The sequence below is a fragment of the Rhea americana genome, unplaced genomic scaffold (genome assembly GCF_003343005.1).
Source record: "Rhea americana isolate MKP2758 unplaced genomic scaffold, rheAme1 scaffold_139, whole genome shotgun sequence".
Classification (NCBI taxonomy): domain Eukaryota; kingdom Metazoa; phylum Chordata; class Aves; order Rheiformes; family Rheidae; genus Rhea; species Rhea americana.
In genome coordinates this window covers 320,537-341,838 of record NW_028185472.1, presented here as the reverse complement: position 1 = coordinate 341,838, position 21,302 = coordinate 320,537, and the positions used below count along the sequence as shown (strand labels likewise).

General features: G+C 45.8%; 1 protein-coding gene across 3 annotated transcripts; it reads right to left on the bottom strand.

Moving 5' to 3' along the window:
• Positions 1 to 1,740: 1,740 nt before the first annotated feature.
• PGGHG (protein-glucosylgalactosylhydroxylysine glucosidase) lies at positions 1,741 to 15,721 on the bottom strand. Of its 3 annotated transcripts, none has more exons than XM_085298417.1 (15): positions 15,652 to 15,721; positions 14,364 to 14,631; positions 13,058 to 13,268; positions 12,096 to 12,531; positions 11,092 to 11,211; positions 10,757 to 10,888; positions 10,542 to 10,595; positions 10,294 to 10,405; positions 8,699 to 8,771; positions 8,030 to 8,166; positions 7,260 to 7,393; positions 6,870 to 6,965; positions 6,232 to 6,329; positions 4,031 to 4,245; positions 1,741 to 3,728 (listed from the first exon to the last, which is right to left on the bottom strand). In XM_085298417.1, the coding sequence occupies exons 2-15, from the start codon at positions 14,614 to 14,616 to the stop codon at positions 3,664 to 3,666; spliced, it is 2,136 nt and encodes a 711-aa protein (XP_085154543.1). In that variant the 5' UTR covers positions 14,617 to 14,631; positions 15,652 to 15,721; the 3' UTR covers positions 1,741 to 3,663. The 3 variants fall into 3 exon arrangements, with proteins under 3 accessions (XP_085154543.1, XP_085154542.1, XP_085154544.1); XM_085298416.1 differs by lacking the exon at positions 15,652 to 15,721 and adding an exon at positions 14,812 to 15,265; XM_085298418.1 differs by lacking the exon at positions 10,542 to 10,595.
• Positions 15,722 to 21,302: the final 5,581 nt, after the last annotated feature.

Genomic DNA, 21,302 nt, shown 5'->3' with positions numbered 1-21,302 from the left:
TTTAGCTCACGTGAATCAGGACTGCACAGGGACCCTTCTCATTGCTCCAAGATGGTCTGAAGACATCCCCATACTTTGGTCATAATCTTGTCTCAGTTTGGCTCTCCCTCTGTTCCCCTTGGGCATGAAAAAGGAACAAGCAGGCAGGCTACCACAAAGGCAGCTCTCTCGCTGCTTTTCTAGCCTGGCAGGAAAACACAGCAAGCCCTGCAAAGAAACCTAGCTCTAGAAACCATCCCACATGACTCCATGCTGCCAGAGGAACCGGGCAGCTTTCAGAGACAAGCTTGGCACCTCTCCATGCCCATGTATTTGGGAAGGTTGGGCTGAGGGGCTTTGAAAAGCAATGTCCCGAGCCTGTGACAAACTGTCACCAATTCCCTGCAAGCAAGCTCAGCTACCAAGCTCTGAGGCGYTGGTTCATCTGGAGCCTCTTGGTCTGATGAGCCTGCTGGCAAGTTTGGCTCCAAAGCGATGGGTTCCTCCCTTCCCCTCCCCTGTTACAGTCTGGCAACTGGGAGAGAAGCAGGGGTATTTTTATAGCTCAAATGCAGCTGTTCTGCATTTCTCACTGGACATCCCCTGCAGCAAGATGAGGGCAGGCAGTGTGAGCCTGCTCACACYCCGAAGGGCGGAAGTCCTGCTGGACCTAGGCACAGACTGGCTGGGTTAGGCTACCCTTGACCCAAGGACAGCGCTCCCATCTCCTACTCTCAGCTCCTTACCAGGAGCCAGGCCCAGAACTTGGCCAAAGTCACCTTGGATAACAGCTTCTGCCAAGGTATTTGAGGCAAGAAAGGGAGTATTTTGTAGCTCTCTACAAAAGGAAGGGGCTGCACCTTCACGTGTGCCTGCTGCCTTCGCCTGGCAGACACCAGCTCTGCCTCTCAGCCACCTACAACAGCAGGCTGCAATCCTTCTACAATCCTCTTACTGTCCCTTCAGCTGGACATAGTGCGGTCCTGCTGGCCRAAGTTTTGGAGACTCAGCTAAGATGATCCCTCCTTCTCCTTCTCCTCCCACTGCTGCCCCACCAGCCAGCATGGGACCTGCAAACTGACTTAGAGAGTGGGTTTATTCCCAGTCCTCTCATCAACATCAAGACCTAWATGTAGCCTGAGACCTGTTATCGTTGGAGGGGGGGTGGGGGGAATGAAGGGCTATGTTTCTGTCCTGCCCTGCTGCTCAGAAATAGTGATAATTAGTGGTTCAGCAGTTTTTGACAGGGTCTGATGCAGAGCCAGCATAATTACAAGGCAGGGGACTTTCTTTGCTCCTGCCCTAAACATTCCCACATGCTGCCTGCAGTGTGGAGTAGCCACAGGGCTTTTTATAAACTCCTCAGGATCAACTTGAGAATTCTGGGTTTTGTCAGGCCCAGAGTGGCTTTGAAATTCCCTTGTTTGACATATGTCCACTCTAGAAAATGCATGTGGTAGGTAGGCGGGTGGAACAGGGAGAGACAAAAACCATGCTGAGGAATGAGGAAGCAGCAGCAGAAACTGCTGCGAGTTACAGAATTAGGTGCTGGGTCTTGGATTATATTGCCCCCACGTTTGTACATATACATTGGACATATACTATGTGGATTTGCTTTCAAAGGTAAAAGGATGAACAGCTTTGCACTCATTTCTCATCTGACACAACATTAATAGTAACTGATGYCTGGGCTTTCTCTATCCCTTTACACTTCAAGCTACATTGGACTTGAAGTCTCAGATTGCTTCGGAAGAGAGATCATAAGGTAAACAAAAGGAATAAAAACTTTAATTGTTTGACATGAGTGCTAAAATCAGAGTAACTTGAAAGAAAAGGAACAGTACACCAGCCAAAATGGGCTAAAGTGCTTTCAACTGCTTCAGAGTTCCCGAGTAGCGGCAACGGAAGACGCCTATTACTCAGCCATGCCACTGCCTCTGAGAAGAGCGCAGGATAGGCCCTCCAGTAACTCAGGTTAACATAGATTTTTGTTTATTTTGCAACTAACATTAAAGTAATGATCACCTTTAGTCCTGCTTTCCATCTACTTTGCAGCAATCCTTAATAAAGTTAAGAGTTTTTATGAAGTTGAAGTTGTCATCAACCACTTGAAAAATCACAATAACTTGCTTAACAATAATACAGCTTTCAGGAAAGGGGAAAACTAAATCACCAGTAGGCCAGGGACAGAGCTGGGAGCTGACTGCTAACTCCCAGACTTATGCCCTGTCTGTTGGGCCGTGCTATCTTACACCAGCTCCCTGCTACACAGTGCCCAAGGGCTGAGAAAGCCTCAAACTCAGCATCCAGGTTGGTCTGCATAGGAAAATTCTGGGGACAGAAGAGGATCCCCWGGCCATAGCACAAAGCTTTTTTTGCTTGCTTACACTTCAAAGTGATGTGTCAAAGTATTCATGGCTGAGTTTCCAAATCCCTTTGAAAACCTGAGCTACATAAGGAAGGAAGAAAGGACAAAGTCAGCACGTATGTGAGAAYTAGAGCACACACATGCTGGATTAAACACAATTATTTCAGCTAGAGGTATCCTTACAAATGGAAATGTTTAAAGAATAAATTAGTCATGAGTGTTTAGAAAATATGTTTACAATAGCAGCTTCCAGACTCTCATCTTTGATCATGTCACTTCTGTTCCCAGAATGTGGTCACATGCCTCCTACATACTCAGTTCACAGAACGGCAAACACTAGTGTTATTTCTTAACAGGGGATTTTCCTCTTTGGCCATAGCCCATTTACACTYGTGTAAGGGAACAGCAGAGAACCAAACCCAAATAAGACGGTCAGAGCCAGCAGGATGTTCACACAGACTTGTGTGGTGAGGCCATCCAGGAAGTGCAGAGACAGCATTAGCTGTTAACTAGCTTTCAGCCAAACAGCTAAGTCAGCGAAATACTTGGAGTTTAGCATTCCCAGGATTGTAGGAGGTTGTAGGTAATTTGCTTCAAACTGGGCCTAACTATTCCACCTTCACCCTGGTACAAATCCTCAACTCTGAATGAAAGATMATTATCAAGCATTGATCTCAGGGAGAAGCAGCTGGCTTTTAGCAGAGAAGACAAAACAAACTCACTCACCCCCCCACCACTAAACCTCAGTGAGAGATTTTAAGGGCACATTAAAGGTCTCACTGTCCCCCAAAAGAGAAAGAGATGCTCAGATTCACCAAGAAAGCTATTGCCACCCCAGCAATGGTGAGAGCTTGGAAATGGCTGGACTGGAGGAAGCTCCAGGATGTCTCACATATAAGGGTAACACAGGGCCTAGAAGCAGTGCTTAAAGAGAGAAGCCRCAGAGGAGATCTCAACGAAGAGAAGAACATTGGCCTGTAAATCCACAGAAGAGCCAGAAAGACAAGGTACCAGATAACGAGTCAAGCAAAACTCAGAAGTCAATAAAAACTGACTCCCAAAGCCTGTATTTCCCAGTACTGCCCCTCCCAGCCTGGCATGTTCCCAATGGCTACAAAGAAAGGGAAAGGCATACGCAGTCCCACAGAGGCAAAGGGTTTATGATACAGACCAGGACATCAGCCTTCCACACCATGCACCTCACAGCAGCACAGGGTGCCTTGAGCTTTCTATTCTGCCGGCTTCTGCTCTTTGACTTGTTTCTGCAGCTSTAGTGATATTAGTACTTGCCATGTAAACCCCAGATCTGCTGGGRTTTAAAATGCCTCAGTGGAAGACTTCTGAATCCAGCCAGCTGAGATGGGAAAAGAGACACTCTGCCCTGCAATAAAAATCAAGCATGAGAGTGAGATGTGTGAATGGCTTCTCCCAAGGTCTTCTTCACAATATTTTAAGAAGCTGTCCCAAGCGATGACTTTCTAAGTAGCTAGAGASCAGGAAATGCTGTTTGATAACTATACAGCCAACTTGCCCAACACTAATTGGACCTGCAGAGTCCCCTCCCTGCAGAGGTTAGGGATTTGGTTAGGGAGTCAGGCTCCTGATACAGCTTTCTACAGCTCTGCACAGAGTCCCCTCTGGAAGGAAGCAGAGATCTAGGGTTACACCCTGGAGGCACTGTACCTTCAAATAAAGGAAATCGCTGCCCTGATTCCTCCAGCACAGCCTCCAGGGGAGATGCAGAAGGGTCAAGGGAAGACTTGGTCACTTTGATCTTGATCTTTTCTTTTCTGATGGTGAACTTCAGTTTGTTGCCAATGTAGGAGACTCCAGTGACTTTCAACTTGTTAATGTCAGTAGGACATGCAGGGTCAAAGCGAAGGCTTGTCTTTGTAATCCTGCAAAGGCAGAAGCAAGTCAGTGGTGGGAACAATCATGGTCCTGCCTGGCAGCTGCCTTTGTGGATGCATGCAACCATGCAAGCTGGGCCTATGGCTTACAACAGACACGACAGCTGAGCGTGGTCTCGAGGTGTCTGCCTTTAACAGACCGTGCAACTGTCACCACAATATTTGTGGAAATATAGCTCAAGACCAGAAGTCTGTGGCTTGAGTCTGTGCCTAAAGAGGCCTGACTTGCCACACACAGTATCTGAACACCTTCAAGTTTTGCAAAAAGCTGAGATTAAGGTTTTCAGCTGGGAAAGTGGTAGCTCACACCCAGCTCCACCAAGTGTCTTGTGGGTCTCTCAACAAATGTTGACCACACACGCAAAGAACATATATAGTTAGGGCTAGACAGCTTTGTTACAAATCAAAATGCTTGTCAGTTTGATCCATCCTCAATTAAACTCTAAGAATATGCTCAAGGGACTCTTGCTTCAAGACTGAAACCACTGTTTTGGATATGAGACATACTCTGAAATTATATGAGCAGCTTAATGTGCCTTCTGAGATATTTTAATGCCATGGAGGTTCCAGCTGAGCACAGAAGCTCAAAGATCTTGAGTCATATAAGCATCTTCTCAAAGGGACTAAAGAAAGTTTTACACCTGTTTGTGTTGCATTTCTCACAGGTAAAGCTGGGTGTTAACCAAGCCATCTACTTCTTTCTATATTGGCTTTCTTCTCACCTTGCTTCTCAGACTCAGCAGCAGACTTTCCCTCTCTTACACCTTACAGATCTTATTTAGCCCTTCCATTATTTATAGTTTCTGAACTTCTGTGGGGAAGCCTCAGATTTAGCTTATTATGGCTCCATCTGGGGCCTYGCATTATTCAAATCTAATACTGATTCAGTGGGCTCCATTCTACAGTTCTTGCTAGAGATAAATCTCATGGGTAAAGTCAACCTTCAGGCAACCTACTACAAACAAACTAGAACTAACTGCTTTGATGGAAAGGCTTGATTGCCTCTTAAATACTGCCTCTTAAACAAACCAACTGGTCCTTGATACAAACACCTTTCTCTTTTCTACGTTCARCCCTGCATCCTGCCAAGAGAAAGCCTGTGTGTGACTAGCAAATACCTCCAGATTTCTTCCTGTCTCAGCAATGTCACAAAAACTCAGTGATGTGATATCCACTATTGCCTGGTGATCGCATGCACAAACAACCTGGCTAGAGGAGAGTTTCTGCCTGTTTGTAACTTCTTATTTAGCAGGGATGAGGAAAGGAAGCCGCTCAGTGTGATGGCAGCTCTAGAGGATTAGGGTTGCTATTTGCAGAAGTCCCTCAGATGGACTACAAGGTAACAGCCTTTCTGAATAAGCAGGCTTGTATTTACCTGCGAAGCGGTTGTTTGGGCTTCCTCTTCAATTAGTTAGTCAAAAGGTTGTTTGGGCTTCCTCTTCAATTAGTTAGTCAAAATCCAATTAGTTGGATTCTAGTTTTTAAGTTTCATCCACATGTAGTGGAAAAAACAAGCAACAACCACCTATGAAGTAGGCAGGTCTGGATGAGTTTCTGATATGAAGACATAGTCACAGTCTTGAGACCATAAAGAGATGTCCATCTTCACTGAGATTGCCAACTAGCATTTTCAGAAGAGCTCAGTATTGGCCTAACTTTGACTCCTTTTTGAAGCTAAGGGCTTTAAACACTGATGTAAGCTGGAGGAGAAACAGATCAAAGCTCATCACTTCTGAAAACTCCACTCTGTTCTCCACTAGCCATAAATTCCCCCAGTATCCACAGTTTCTTTGAGATTGTTAATGCTCTGGTTTGTTCCTCACCTGCTAGGAGTTTCTAAAGGATGTGTTCTGGAAGCTGTTGCATACTCTGAGTTCCTTTCTTTTCACTATTAAGAGCATATTGCTCCAGTTAAACACCATCATTTTGAGAGACTTTCAATTGCTTAGAAAGTAAGACCAACATAGACCTCACCTGAACCCTGTGTAACCAAAGAGGACAGCTTGCAAGAATCCACCCATCCCTGTCAAGAAATTCACAGCTCCYGATCCATCAGAGTTCTCCACCCAGATCTGCTCCAGCAAGAAAAAAAAAGAATGACTTAGCAGTTGCATTGGAATTCTTCATGTAGTTTTGTGGGTTTGAATACATTTAATGTCATTACTGTCACATATTCAGGGTGTTGCAATGATCATACTCTGCTGCCCACCTTGGCATGGGGTGCTGGGCTCTGATATGTCTCCAGGTCCCAACTCCRCTCACTTTCCCACCCCTGAGAGATAGAAGGAAGCCTGAAGTGGGCATGATACTGACCCCTTGGCTTTGTATTGCCTTGTAGGAAGGAGGTATCTCCTCACTGCTCACTGGAAGCATACTGAGAAGAGACACAGCTTGGAACCACTTATCTCAATATACATATATTGATACATACATACAYATATATACACACACAYACAYAYAKATATATACAATAACCTAGAGAACGCAAGTGCAGTCAGCATAAGCTCCAGTCCAGATGATGTTTCTGACCTGCTCCCAAATAGGTCCCATCACACTGAGAAGCAAGAATCATTCATCATGGCAAAGCAGCAACCACACTCCACATAACTAACCTTGAAGGGCTCCGTGATGTTGCTGAAACATTTGCTCAGTTGACTCTGTGCTTTCTGYGCTTCCTTTAGCTCCAGCCAGCCCACTGCAAACATGCTCTGCAGGGGAGAAAACTGTCCTTACACCTGCTACTGCCCCCATCAAGGGTGATCGCACGACAAAATCAAGCTAATGACTTTTCCCCCTTCAGACAGACCACAACTGGCATCCATCTGTCCCAAGGTAGACATCTCCAGTGCACATCTTAGTTCTGAGCTACCTGTTCAAATTTCCTCATAGTCTACAGCAGTTCTGACAAACTGTGCCACTGATAGGAGCTAGAGGTGACTAACTCAGATGGMAACTACCACACTGCTGATGAATCCCACCCTAGGCTTTGCCCTTCACCTTACCCAGGTCATGGCTGGCCCATCCAGCACAGTGACAGATTCATACATCTCCAGGTCATTTCTCCGGACTTCAGGACTCATGGGATACATCAGAGGGAACCCAAGCAAGACAACATCAGCTTGTTTCACAGGCTCACCTGGCAAAAGCAGCCAACATCAGTCAGACCATATATGCTAGCTGGAAGTAACTGGCAGACTGATTGTCCKTTTACTGATAAGGGGGAAAAGTCTGGCTTACTCAGAATCATGAACTCAGAAAAGCATGATGCCACATCAACAGAGGAAAGGTAACAGAACTGCAAAGTAGGCCCAAGTAGCAGGGTCAGAGTTGCAAGAGCATGCATTTCCACTTGAACCAGCCCCTTCACTTTTCAGAAGGCCAATGTTTTACAGGAAGAGCAGTGAGCAATACTTGACTTGACCTCCAAAAGATAGTCTTAGTGATCAGAAATGGGTTCATAGGAACCACATCATCTGCATCCTCAAGTACTACAGGCCTGTTCTTACTCTCTGTACCCAAATTTCCTAATTTTATGAGCCCAATAATGAGAAATGATCCATGGAGCAGCAGAAACCATCTCCAAAACAGGTTCTTTGTAATGAGAACACAGTTTAAGTGAYTGCATGCTGCCCCTGCACTCAGGCAGCAATGCTAGAATTCCTTGTGTCGGCTAACCATTTAGCACCTTCAAACTAGACAGAATCCCCACTTATTACAGACTTAAGCAAGAACAATGACCAAATCAAAGCCCTGCTGTTGCCTCTCAACTCACCTGGGCTATAACCATCATATTCAGGATGGTATTTCTTCTCTGCATCAAATGGTATTTTGACTTTCTTGGCACACTCCACCCACTCCTCTGGTACGGGGATCARGAAGTCCTGCGCAACATCAGCTGCAAAATTTAAACTGAAAAGAACCAAGTAACAACAGTTTATATCAGGGATGGGTATCTGACATCTCCAAGAGTGGGGGGGGGGGAAGAAAGGAAGGAATGGAATATATAGAAAGAATTGAGTCAGGTTCCCTGCAAAGAAACAGTTATTTTAAAAGAATGTGGCTCAGAGCTTGGACAAAGAATCATCATCACTGGAGATGGGACTCAGCTGCTCCAGCTTTCAACGTCTTCAGCTGACTAATTGTCTAGATCTCCCACCCAACACAGTGAGAGAAACACTCTTGCAAGGTGAAATTCCTCTCAGTAATGTAGGCAAATGAAACAGGTGTGTTGAATCACCATGGAAGGCCCTACTTCTCTCCACTGACTCTAAAGATAGCCAGAGGAGATTAGCTTGAATAGAGGAGACAGAAAGAGTGTATTTCACAGAGTGTGTTACACAAAGGTGTATTTCACATCAGAGCCTTGCTATTTCCTATCCTTGCCAGACTGCTAAGCAGAAAAGAGAGATGGTCCAGTGCTTCCATAAAGCATGCATGTTACCTCCTCTGGGCCAAAGCGTTGGTGTAAACAGAGTTATCAACTCGGTAATGATACTCATCTGGGGGCATGACACCTGGAGGAAAAGGGAGGAGACACTTCACACTGCAGCACACCCAAGGTTTGGTACAGCTTTATGCCCTTCCTTAGGGAACTGGTGCAGGGAAGGGAAACCTTTCCCTTGCAGGGATGCATGTCCACAAGGCACTTAGGCACGGCCTCTGYGCATCTGACAGGATACTACAGCGACCTTGGTGTAAAGAAGAATATGTGGTGGTTGTTGTGAAAGAGAAACATGCTGACTTAAAACTTTATCTGACAGTGAAGGCTGTCTGGGCAGCAGACACTGTAGCCTCAACCTGAGGGCATCTTCCTCACTTTAGGGTTAACACTCACAGGCAAGGTGATCTTCAAGTTCCTAATTGGATATCCTTCCCCACAAGCTCAGCTCTTCCCTTTACTCAATTCATACAGACTATCCCCAGAAAGAGAGATGTCCATTTCCCAAGAGAAAAGTGAAAATATTCATTTAAATATGTGATTTTTTGGGGGACACTGGGGCTCTCTGCAAAAGATCTACAGATCAAAAGCCATTTGAGGCAAACCCAGGGCCTTTTTTTAAGCTCTGATCACCCCAGCTGCACACAGACCCCTTGGCTCTTACCAAGCCTGCTACTCCAGACCCTGCTCCCGCACACCTCTCCTTCACTTCTAGTTTTCTTCTTCAGTGCCTTCGTACAGTGGGAAACACAAGCAGCACTTTCCAGTGGTCACTGGTGCTTAATCAGCATAACATGCTTCAGTAGAATTGCTGCCTGCGGAGAGACCTTTTGTCCTGTCAGGCATATCAGCAGTTGTACTTGTTTGGCACCAATAGTACCAGATATCTTTCAAAGAAAAGGATGTGATCAAACTCATGGAGGCTACTGGGGGATTTGAAAACTCTTGGGGGCTACTGGTCTCTTCAAAAAGAGACTATGTGTATGTGTGTGTATATATATATATATATATATATATATATATGTATGTATATATATATGAGCTGCTGAGATTGTGCTATGAAACTACATATACCTATATATATTTATATATCTATAGATATCTAGCTGCTGTGAAACTATGTATTTGTCTCCATGCTGCTGAGTCCTTTACCTCTAAAGCCTGACAAAGGCAATGTCCTGTATTTTCCCCAAATGCCACCAGTCACAATAACTTATGCAGTTTACACTGCCACAGGAGACAGAGTTATCCCATGAGAGTCAAGGGACTGAGATAGAAACAAGTGCTACTATGACACTGAGAAGATATGAACTACCACACAAACTTCTGGGCTGGAAGAATTCAGCAGAATTCAGCACTGCAGCCAGGGGATGAAAAAGACACATTGCGTGTGCTTAGGATGTACTGACACTTGCTGAGGAGAAAAGAAGCTTGGCATCATGCCCTGTGTTTACATGGACATGAGTATCTTCTATGAGATATCTGAAAGGGCAGGAGTCTGAAGCACCCATGTACTCCCATTTAGGCCTAGCTGGAAGGCCTCTGAGTCTGTTTGCAAGGTCCTTCCCCATAAACAGGCCTGGAAGTTGCAGAAGTACCTTTGATGTGGTAGCATTGCTCCTCCTCATTCCATACCATCCTGCTGCACCAGTACTGAGCCACAGCACCAACTAGGTTCCAGCCTCCATCCTCCCTGAACAGCTTCTGGTCCTGGAAGGATGTAAACCAGAGGAAAAAAWCAGAGACAGTGGAACATGAGAAAGAGATTCAACCAGGTCCAAATTCAGCCAGATAACAAGACCTCTAATAAAACAGATATAGGAGGAGAAGAGAACAGAAAACTAGCCTGGATTGAGGCAACAGTATGCAGAGCCATCCATGAAGAACAGGGACAGAAGAGCTGGAGAAGAGGACCTGTAGCATTACTGGCAATTCTGAGTGGAGCAGATAATAGCAGAGCTTCTCTGGGAAGGGACAGTGTCAGTCACCAGAYGCCCTGCAGGCCTTGCCATTGAGTTGGTCCCTTGCCTCTGCCATCGACATGTCACACGCTCCCTTTACCTGTGTGGTGTGATAATACTGCTCAAAGGCCATCAGAACATCCCCAGTGATATGAATTTCTTGAGCTCCATAAATCTCCTCTGGGCAGACTTCCTGACCAGTGGCTGCACTCTCCCAAGGAAACTTGGCACCCTGCCAGGAGAAAAATATCCATGGGGCAGCTGAGCACAGTCAAAGGGAGAGGAAGCACAACATCTCAACATCCTCACTCCACTGCTTAGTGGCAATGTCAAGCTCACAACCCCTGGTTAAAACCAGAGAGGAAGAGCAAAGCCTAACTGTCCTTCTGTTTGACATTGGCTGGATTGACCGCAACACAGGCTTTCTGTCCCCACCTTGTAGCCTTGCTCCTGTGCATTGTGTAAAGCTCCTCCCAGCATGCGAATMCGGTACTCCAAGATGGCTCGGGCCGCTTCAGGATAAAATAGCAGGATGCTTGGGAATATCCAAGTGTCCTGAAAATAGCAAAGCAAGACAAGACATAAGGGGTAGATGGTGGAAGTGGCTGCTAGGGCACCCGGACATTCCCACCACCCTTTAGAGGTTCACCATTCAAGCACAGCCCCATTCCACATCATTGTTCATGCTCTAACCATGATTTTGCTACTATTCAAAGGTGCTGTCACTCTGGCTCATTAAAAGGCACATATCCATGAGGGAATGTTTCTGCTCACACAGACATGGCCATGTACCCCATGCCTGCTACTCTATGCTAATCTCCCCCAGGGTATCTTGCTAAAATAATCCCAGCAGAARGGAAACCCCACTACACAAGAGAGGAGAGGTGGGAGTCCTCTAAATACTTGCGCTAGAGAGGGGAGAGTCAAAACCAGATGCATTGCTAGAGAAGACAACCAAGGCTTACAGAATCACAAAGCACTTGCCCACTATTAGACCATACCACGCTTTGTGCAGGAAGAAGGAACTGCCTCAGCATAATCCAGTAGTGTTCTCTGCTCACAATAAGGGACTCAACTGCAGAGCTGCAAACTCCTTCCCTGTACTTTCAGTGTGGATATTCAGAGAGCAGATCTAAACCTCTGGCTAGGATGAAACAAGTTTTTCTCAAGTTAGGAGAGGTAAGCCCTTACAACCAACACAAGAGAAAATGCCTCTCCCAGAAGAGATTCGGACCACCTGAGACCTGACTTAAGAAATCAATCTAGGCCTTGGCAGCTGTTACCAAGAGAGCAGGAGGATGCTCTCCTACAAGAGGCTGGTGCCAAGATACCTATATCACCAGTAAGAGTAAGACCTCCTAGCAGCCTCATGCTGGGTTTCTCAGTGTAAGATGATGCAGAAAAGCTGTGCATTATCAGAAAAAACAGCCTSAACCCACCTGGTCCCAGAAGATATGCCCCCAGTAGTCTTCACCCTGACTGCCATTGGATAAGCCACCAGGACTGATGCCATGGAAAAGGAAGTCGGGGTTCCCAAGGGGAGGGATAGCACTCAGTAGGTAATAGAGACAGCCATAAAGAGCCTGTCGCAAAGGCATAGGGCCATCCAGGTCTATGCAGCATCCTCTCCAAAGTGTTGCCCAGGCCTCCACGTGGGAGGAGTACAGAGTGCAAGTAGTAATGTGAGCCATCCCTTCGCTGTAGCACCTCTTTACTTCCTCTTCGCTCTCAGCCACAGCAGTCAGGAATTCCCAGGTTTTCTCCTGCTCCTCCCCATGCAAGGTCACAGTTTGCGGCACTGGAGTCCAGAGCATGTGAACTGTGGGCTGGGGTCCCCCATCCACCTCAGGAACCAACGTCTTCCCATAGATGTAGCTACAAGAGATGGCAAGCAAAGGGGAAAGGGACAGAAGAGCAGATGGTATTCAGTGCACATCACTTAGYGCAAATCTACTCATGCAGCAGGGAGCTGCCCCACAGCAGCTGAACATCTGGTTCCTATTCCCATCTAGGATGGAAGCTCCCTTGTTCCCATGCTTCAGCTCAGCTGAAACCTCACCCCCAGAAGAGCATGAAAATCATTACAACTCTCTCATACATCCCCAATTTCAGCAAGCCATTTCCAGGGGGTCACCTCCTCTGAAATTACTATCTTCCTCAAACTCACTTCTTTGTTATTACATTTAGTCTCTGTGGCCTTTGTTGCAGCTGATAAATACTTCAAAAAATTTTTTTTACTTGCCTGATGGAAAAAGGCAGGTTTACATAAGCCTCCATTCTACTTACCTTATCAGTCTAGTTCTACCTTTGGGTTTGCAGCTTATTTCCTATTTGAGAGCAGAGCAGAGATCTATATGCTATGAAGGATGTAAGGCAATGTCCCCCTACAATCCATACTCACTGTGCTCCCTGGAAGTCTGGTCCCTGATACAGGTCTAGGTCCTGGCTCTTCAGCACAAAAGGAATCTGGAGCTGCACCACGATGGGTTGTCTAGTGTGAGCTGATCGCTGGATGGTGATGCTGAAGGCCATCAAATGAACCAGGGAATGGTGAGCATAGATCTGATGGGTGGCTGTATAATCAGCTGACTGAAGCACATGGCTGAAAATTCCTGTAAGGACAACAGAGCCACCAGATTTTTTCACTTGTCAGGTTTTTAGCCAAAACAGTCAAATTCAGCCTGAGCTGTGCRTGGGATTGAGTCCTGATGTTCTTAGGAGGGCTATTAACACACAGCTAACACACTTAATCTGGCTAGGCAAGTGAGGAATGATTTGTGCTACAGAATATTTCACCAAGCTTCATGATTAAACGCTATTTGCTGAGCCAGGCTCCAGCAGGCACTGAGATATGGTCTGAAAACTGTATATTCCTATTCTCGTAAGGATGGAAATCCTYCACTTGCTCCACTTCGAAGAATAACCTAGAGAAGGAAAGTCTTCTTCATTCCAAGTCCAGTCTGTTCAATCCATACTATTTAGGGAAGAATTGGTTTTGGAAATAAATGAATCTAGTACTTTGTACAGCTAAATCCCAAAATCTGCAAAATGAGTACTCACAGATAACATTGGGGGAGGGGGGGAAAGACACACTCCCACTCTCATTCTCCTAATTGGATTTTTTTATGTTCTACCAAGGTCTGAGGTGGCTGGTATCTAAAGGTCAAAGTGAAGTAAAGATCTGTTTCTGGCTCCTTTAGAAACACATGGTGGAATTTACCTGACTTAACCATTAGATGCCTACAAAATAAACGTCTGCATCAGAACCAAAGGACTGGATGCCTATGAGAGTCAATTAAATTTAGGGTATGATCCATCTTATCTGATATTGATACCTACTTTATGATGAAGTGAATAGCTTTCTCTGTACCTTTGCATTTATTGACTAAATCTCCTTTAACTACAATAATAAATACCTAGTGTGCATGAAGACTCAAGCACTGTAGGCACCTGAAGTAAGGTCAGAGGAATCCCACTTCTGGGATGAAGTTGACTCCAGTCACAGACCTATTCAGCACATGGACGAACAGAGCCTGGGGAGAACCAAGATGTCCCCAGAGAACTCGCTGAAGAGGCAACACAGGCAAGGAAAATTTTAACCTCTAAGAGGAGGTCACCAACAATTGCAGGAAAAGAGAGAAAGGTGAATATGATACAGAACTGAAAAGAAGTTGCAGCACAAGCAGATTCCTCTTCCTGTTATTTACCTGTCCGGGTATTCAAGGTGAAGGTCTCTGTCACTTTGTCTGTATTAGGCTTGGTCATTCTAACATTGACAGGGCTGGGGATGTCAGCACGATGTGTGTCTCCCACAGCTCCATTATACACCCCATTGACATGGAGGATGTCCCGATACACACGGGTGCCCAGGTAAGCGTTAGTCACTGTAGCTAAAAATCGTGGGTCTGAGGGCAGAGAAGTGGAGGTGAACACAGCAGGGTCCTCCTTACCATCAGTCATTTTTACCGATTTGAACTGCAGAACAAACAGAGTCAGGGACAAGGGTTAAACAGAGCAATCCAGCACCACCARCTCCTGATGGGGACAATACCAGTGCAAGGCCATGCTGGAAGATAGCAGAAAGCAAGAACAACTAGTCACCTCTATACTACCCTTTCTGTAACCCCCAGTTCTTTAGCACTGCTGCCTTCTCACCTGCTTTCAGCCTTGTTGATTTCTATGGCCTCATTTCTTTTAGCCTTCTCTCTGATTGCCACATCCCACTGTCTCTTTTAGCAGCATTTTTCATTCTTTCAAGGCATTCCTCCCAATGCTTCTGCTGAGTCTCCAAGCTCATTTCCTCCTTTGCAGCTTCCTTTTTCCTTTCTTCAGTTCAGACATCTCCTAGCTGAGCAACATGACTTTTCTAGCTTTCCCAAACCTCAGACTCATTGCCCTTGTCACTTCTCCAGTCTTCTCTTCCACTACTCCCTCTGCATGACAATATGACCAATTTCTCCCAGTATGCAACATGACAAAGCCTTCCTCCTCTCCTTTCCTCCTCCTCTGTCCTCAGACGGACAGAGATGCTTCTGCAACCTCTAGGCCCATCTCCCCATYCACCTCCTTTGCTCTTGTGAACTTCAGTTAATGGCTTGATGGTGCAGGAGGTGTCTTTTTGCATCATGTGCTCACAGCACCTTACAAAAGGGAGCTCTAGTTGGTGCCTCGCACTGGAGTAGTATCAAAAACCACAAATGGAGAATTGGGGCACATGCAGACTCTTCTGGGGAGCTGGCATGTCAGCTGGCAGCCGCAGGGCACTCGGAGCAGTGAACGCACAGCCAGGCCAGCAGCTTCCTCGYGCCTCCCCGACTGCCAGGCTGGCAGTCCTGGAAAGCCCTCCCTCCCCGCTCACGCCTCGGCAGCTCTCAGCGAGAGCTCGACTGCTTGTTTGCTCACAGCAGGCAGTGCCCGAGGTACTTCCTAAAGGTACTCTCCCAGCCTTTTGGAAGAAAAGAGAGCTGGAAAAAAAGTTAGGAAATCGGATCTTGCCTTTTGTCTCGGGCTGTGTGCTGACTCTGACCCTGCAGGTAGAGGCTGCTGCCGTAAGGGCTTCAGGCAGGGCAGGGCGGAAGTTACCAAACTGAGACAAGAGGAAGGAAATAACTTTTTTCTCCACTTAAAAAAAAAAAAAAAAATCCTGAAATGTGCCTATTTGCTCAGCTGTGCTCCCACTAGCTAAGGTCGCTGTCAGCACAGAGGGGATGGGGAGTGCTGAGGCTTCCCAAGGAAAACGAGCCTTGGGCTGCTGCTGTTTTCAGGCTGTCCTCTGCTCTAAGTTCCTCTACGGAGGAACTGAGAGGGGAACACTCATCTCTGGTTATTTGTCCTCTGAAAGTTGTCTGAGATATTCAAAAACAATTGAGGCCCTGGCAGAGAGCCATGGACCATTCTCCAGTGACAGGGAGTGTGCTGTTCCCTCCACTCTTCTCACAACGTCCTGAAGTATAAGCAGCTCCAGCAGGGAATAAACGCATCTCCCCTTCAATGTAGCAGTCAACTTYTTCCAGGGAAAGCCATAGCTCCCCTTCCCTGTTCCCAGGGGACATCCTGTTCAGCGCTCTCTTCACTAACAGCCAGCATTAGAGACATGAGAGACGGAGACATGAGTACATCAGAGAAAGACAAAAACTCTGCAGAAAGAATGAAATTGGATAATCACCCTTATTCGTAGCTGGTTCAAGTCTTTTTTTAATCCTTAAATTCGTACATTAATTTCAGCAGTGACACTTAAGATTCAGCATCCTTTCCCAAATATTTCAGTCAGCAAAGTGACATTTCCAGATATTCTTGCTGTCCTTTTGACCAATTCCTAGCATCATAACCAGTGAATCCTGCAACCTGACCACACATGTGAAAAGGTATTTTCTTCAGTCAGGTCTGAATTTGCCTCCTTGGTGATGAAATCCTAGCTCACCTGAAATGCACGGGAGCTTTGCCGAGAGCGGCCGTGACTTCACTCTTTCAGCAATTTTCCCTTTGTTTTTGCATCCTGAGAGACATGAAGCACCTAAAATTATTTCTGTGGAGCACCCACAACTTCTAGGTATTCTAATCACGCCTCCTTTCTTTGCCTGCTTTCCAAGTGAACAGTTCTAGACTCCATGATTCATTTTTGTAACAGTTTTCCAGGCTTCCTGYCTTTGAATTCTGTTCTAGCACTAGAAGATAATTTTCAGGTCACAGCACAAGTTCCAGGGAGCACACGCTCTTGACTTTCAGCCTCATCAAAGCACTGCTTGCATTGATCGCCATTTCTTACAGACCCCAACRTTTCTAATGCTTTTAAAGCACAGTTACATCCTGAGCAGAGATTTTTCGCTATGCTGTCCTCAAAGAGGCCTAGGTCACGGGTCATTATATGAGGAAATACCCTTCTCTGCTGTGCTGAACTCCATTTCTCTCTTTCCCTGCTAGAAAGCTTCTTCTGGCCACTATCCAAGCATTGAGGCAGCTATGTTTCATTCCTTTGTGCATCTCTCACTCCCAAACCACAATTCCCGATTCCTGCACGCATATTTGTTGTTACAAAGAAGCTTTGGTCTCTCTGAATTCAGTTTCCAATGCAGCATAGAGCTTGGACCGTCTTTGACAGAGCACCTGTCTATCTCCAACAGGCCCTTTACCATGATATTTACCAAAAGGGACATTCTTCTGGCTCGCTTTGCTGTCACGTGGTTGTCTGAAGGGATCTGTGACTGAGTATGACTGGTATGAGTCCTCAAGAGAGCCAGCAGTCACTGTGCTGCAGATACACCCTCTGACCRTGGTAAAGACTAACGCTATCAGTTTCTCCACAGACGTTTTCAGAGCTGGCAAAATATCTTTGCTCCTGCCGTCTTGTGTCCCAGGCTTCCTTAGTACACAAGCAGGAACAACAACCAAAAAAACAACAACAAAAATACCCCCCCTCCCCAAACAGATATCAACCTTTTAATGCAACAGCCAAAATTCATCCCACATCACACCCTGCAGCAAAGGGAAATGACTGCCTCAGTACTCATGGAGAGAGACTGCCCTCTATATGCATGCTTTCCCTCTTCGCTGAATGTATTAAGTGCAGAAGGGCGCAGAAGCATTATTGTTACAAAAGCTACTGCTCAGAGAAAGAAAAAGAAAGAAGTGGATTACAATGAATTTAAACACATATCTTCCAGTGGATCCTGGACAGCCCTCTCTGGTTCTCTTCCTCAATCTTTACTGGAAGATGGAAGCTCCTGGATCCACCTGTTACTTAATCCTACACCTGTCCCTCAAAATGTTATCTTTTCTGCTCCCTTCCCTACACTGTGCACTTATTTCCTCCAAGTACAGCTCAAGTGTGAAGCAAACCCCACTTTTACTCATTAGCTTTCACATTCCTTCCCTGCTCAACCCTCTCAAGCCTGTGTTCTTAATACACCAGAGGAGCATCAAGTTGACAGTTTCCTGCCCCACTGAAGTCACTAAAAAGCTTTGACTTGATTATAAGGACAAAAAAAAAAATCCACCCTGCCCTAGGCAATTACACAAGATAATATGACTGAGAGCGACTGTTTTCTTTATCCAACAGCATCTATGTGAGTAATACAGGTAGTAACACACTCCGCAGCTTTTGACTTCACCTCCAGAGGACCAGGTTCTTATCTGCAAATTGCATCAACTAAAGGCAGCCCTCAGGACATGTCCAGAAAAAAGATTCTCTGCCCTGGATATAGAGGAAAGTAACTGAAACATGCTTCTGCTGTGCCACTGCAAGGCCTGCTGAGTTGAGAAACTTCACCCATAAAGCATCCTTTCCTCTCCCTGCCACCTCTGCTCAGACACTCCTGTCTAAATCACAGAGCTGTGMAGGGCAGCATCAATGCCGCAATGTTTAAGGTCAAATTCCAGCCTTTGCCCTACCTCGTGCAGCCCATTTAGCCCTTGTAGGAACAAACCTGCTTTAGCAGAAAGATCTAAGGTCTGATCCCCATAGATCCACGGAGACACAAGGAGAGAACTGAGAACTGATGCTGTACCTCTTTCTTAGGAACCTATTGTTTCTGACCTAGTGCTAAGAGAGGATTATCTTATTTAACAATTCAACATTTACAGGATAAATATTACACATCTGTTCTATTTTCTGTAAATCCACAAAAAATCTGACTCAAATAAAGCTGCCAAAGAAAACCACGTCTCCTCAGTACAGAAGCTTTCACGCAAAAGCAGTGAGAGACACTGCTTCTCTTTGCCTAGTGCTGCTAGGGGAATACGAAATTTCCTTACCACTTCCCTCCTGAGCAAGGCAATACCAGTCTCTTCAAATTTAGCCTCACATCCACCATCACCAGCACTCCTATCATGGAGAACAGAGTCACTAACCAAGCCAGAAGGAAAGCAAGATTAGAGAGTACACTGAAAACATTTAAGTTTATAGAGAAGAGAGAAAAAATTGAATAGCATAGAYAAAGGCTACTGTTCTTTGCCCTGACTTTGGTCCCGGTTGTGCCAAACCTGACTGAAGAATGAATTTTCATAGGCATGCTTCRTACCAAGTCCTGAGGTGGCCTTCCTTCTAGAAAAATAGCCGTAAAAGAAGCTGGGGGAAAGAAGAGAGGAAGAGGAGAATGATCAAGGGCATCTGGATTAAGAAAAARAGCTGTTCTATATGCCAGCTTCTCCCATTAATTAGGGAAATGACTAAGTAAGTAGATGTTTGTTGAAGTAATAAAACTCAGAGCAGAGTGTTGCTGGATCAGTCCTATTGATACATGTACCTGAAAGATGCCTTGAAGAAATCCTGAAGCATAGCTAAGGTCGGAGGCCAGATGCAATATTTRCTCCCAATGCTACCACCCTTTTTATATTTAAGGATCTAAACTTGTACCTTGACAGAGTAAACAGAACTTGATCTCTTTTTTAATTTTCACTACTAATAAGTGGTCTCAGGCAACCTGGCAAAYATCCTCAGGAGGGATGAAACTATCACGGAGATTAGGTTACACAAACCTAATCTGCTGGAGAAGAYACCCACTTCCAGCCCAGCTGCCTTACACCAACAGCGTACTCAAGGGCTCCAGGGTTGGGGGAGTACTTCCTTCTGCAGTGCAAGCATGCAGGTGAAGAGCATTTCATTTCCCCAGGTGACCCAACAGGTGTACTCAGGTTTCTTTGCTTCTTTCAAGGAGTGCTACAAATATTCTTTTCAGAAAATCCCTTTATCATAGCAAGCCAAAACCTCCTCAAACCCTGCTTTAGTTTTTGCAGAGGAGTTGATCTTGCTGTGACCAGAAAGTAGGGTTTCTGAAGGCCTCTTCTCCCCCTGCCTTATGTAGGAGAAAATTATACTGTACAGACAAATAAGTCAAGACACAGACAGGCACCATTATTAATTTGAGGGAAGATCTTTAAACGCAGTTGTCATTTATCATCAGCTGTTTCACTAGCTTCTCAACGATTTTTTTTAAATTGGTCCTTTTCTTTAGCTATTATTTAAAGCAAAATTTGCAAGGCTTTACCCCTCAATAAGATTATTCTCCTCCAATTTATACAGAAAACACAGCCAAGCCTTTCACAGCTGCCCTGAGCCAGTGTCATCAGTCCTGCCATCGCTCTCGTTAATCCCAGAAATGGGAACCTGTCAGGTTCCTCTCTCAGCACACGGCCCCGATGAAAAGAAATAAAGCTACAATTCCTCACAGCCCAGAGGCAGCTTGCACAACGCAGGGCAGAGGAAAACAGCTCCTGCACGTTTCTTCTTGATGAAAAAACAGACGCGAGAACTGCTTGCAATAGCATGCAGTGAGGGTTTCCATCAGCGGCGACTGCGGAGAGCGGAAAAGCAGAGTGCAGCTTTGCTCTAGAAAACAACTGTAACTAATGGGCACGGTAGGTTAAGCGCGAGATGTAATCCTAGAGGGGTTTCTGGAGGTCATTTACTCCATCCCCTTGTCTCCAGGAGAATGGGTCTAGGCAGATGTGTCATTTCCACATCTGTCACATCTGGTTTCTCATGCATCTTGTGAGTGGTTTCAAACTGCTCAAACCAAAAACAAAACAGAAAACATCCCTGTGTTGTTAAAGGCTCCAACTGTCACCCCAGCTTTTTATCTACTGGACAGGGAGATTACCGCCTCTTAGYGAGCTGGAGAAAAGGCCCCAATAAACAGGGGACCAAAGGGAAGCCCTTTGGAAAGCCAGTCACAAGGAGCAGATATAAGGAAAGAGGATTGCTACTGCTTTTAAATTCCCAAGAATCACTTTTTGTCAAGGATCAGGCCAAGGGAGCTGGTGTCAGCAATGTCTGAGTCATTTTACTGGAGGTATAAATCAAGCAGAGAGGAGAAGAGGAAGTGCAAACCAGCCCAAGTGGGTTTCAGCACCTTCAGAAGTCCCCTGCGGCAAGGGAAAGACAACATTGTTGTAACCAAAATGCCCCCGGGGCGGGCGGGCGGGCGGGGGAACAGGGCCCAAATCCGCCCGGTACCGAGCAGAACACAGAAGGGGATGGGAACGGGAAAGCGGTGCCGCGCGCGATTCGGGGCACCCTGCCCCGAAGGGGGGCCTTGGGCAGCACGAGCAACCGCAGATTTTTGTGTATCCACTTGCAGCATCGCTCTTACCCACCCTGCAACAATCCTTAATAAAGTTAAAATTTGTCGAAGATATCATATATCGTTGTG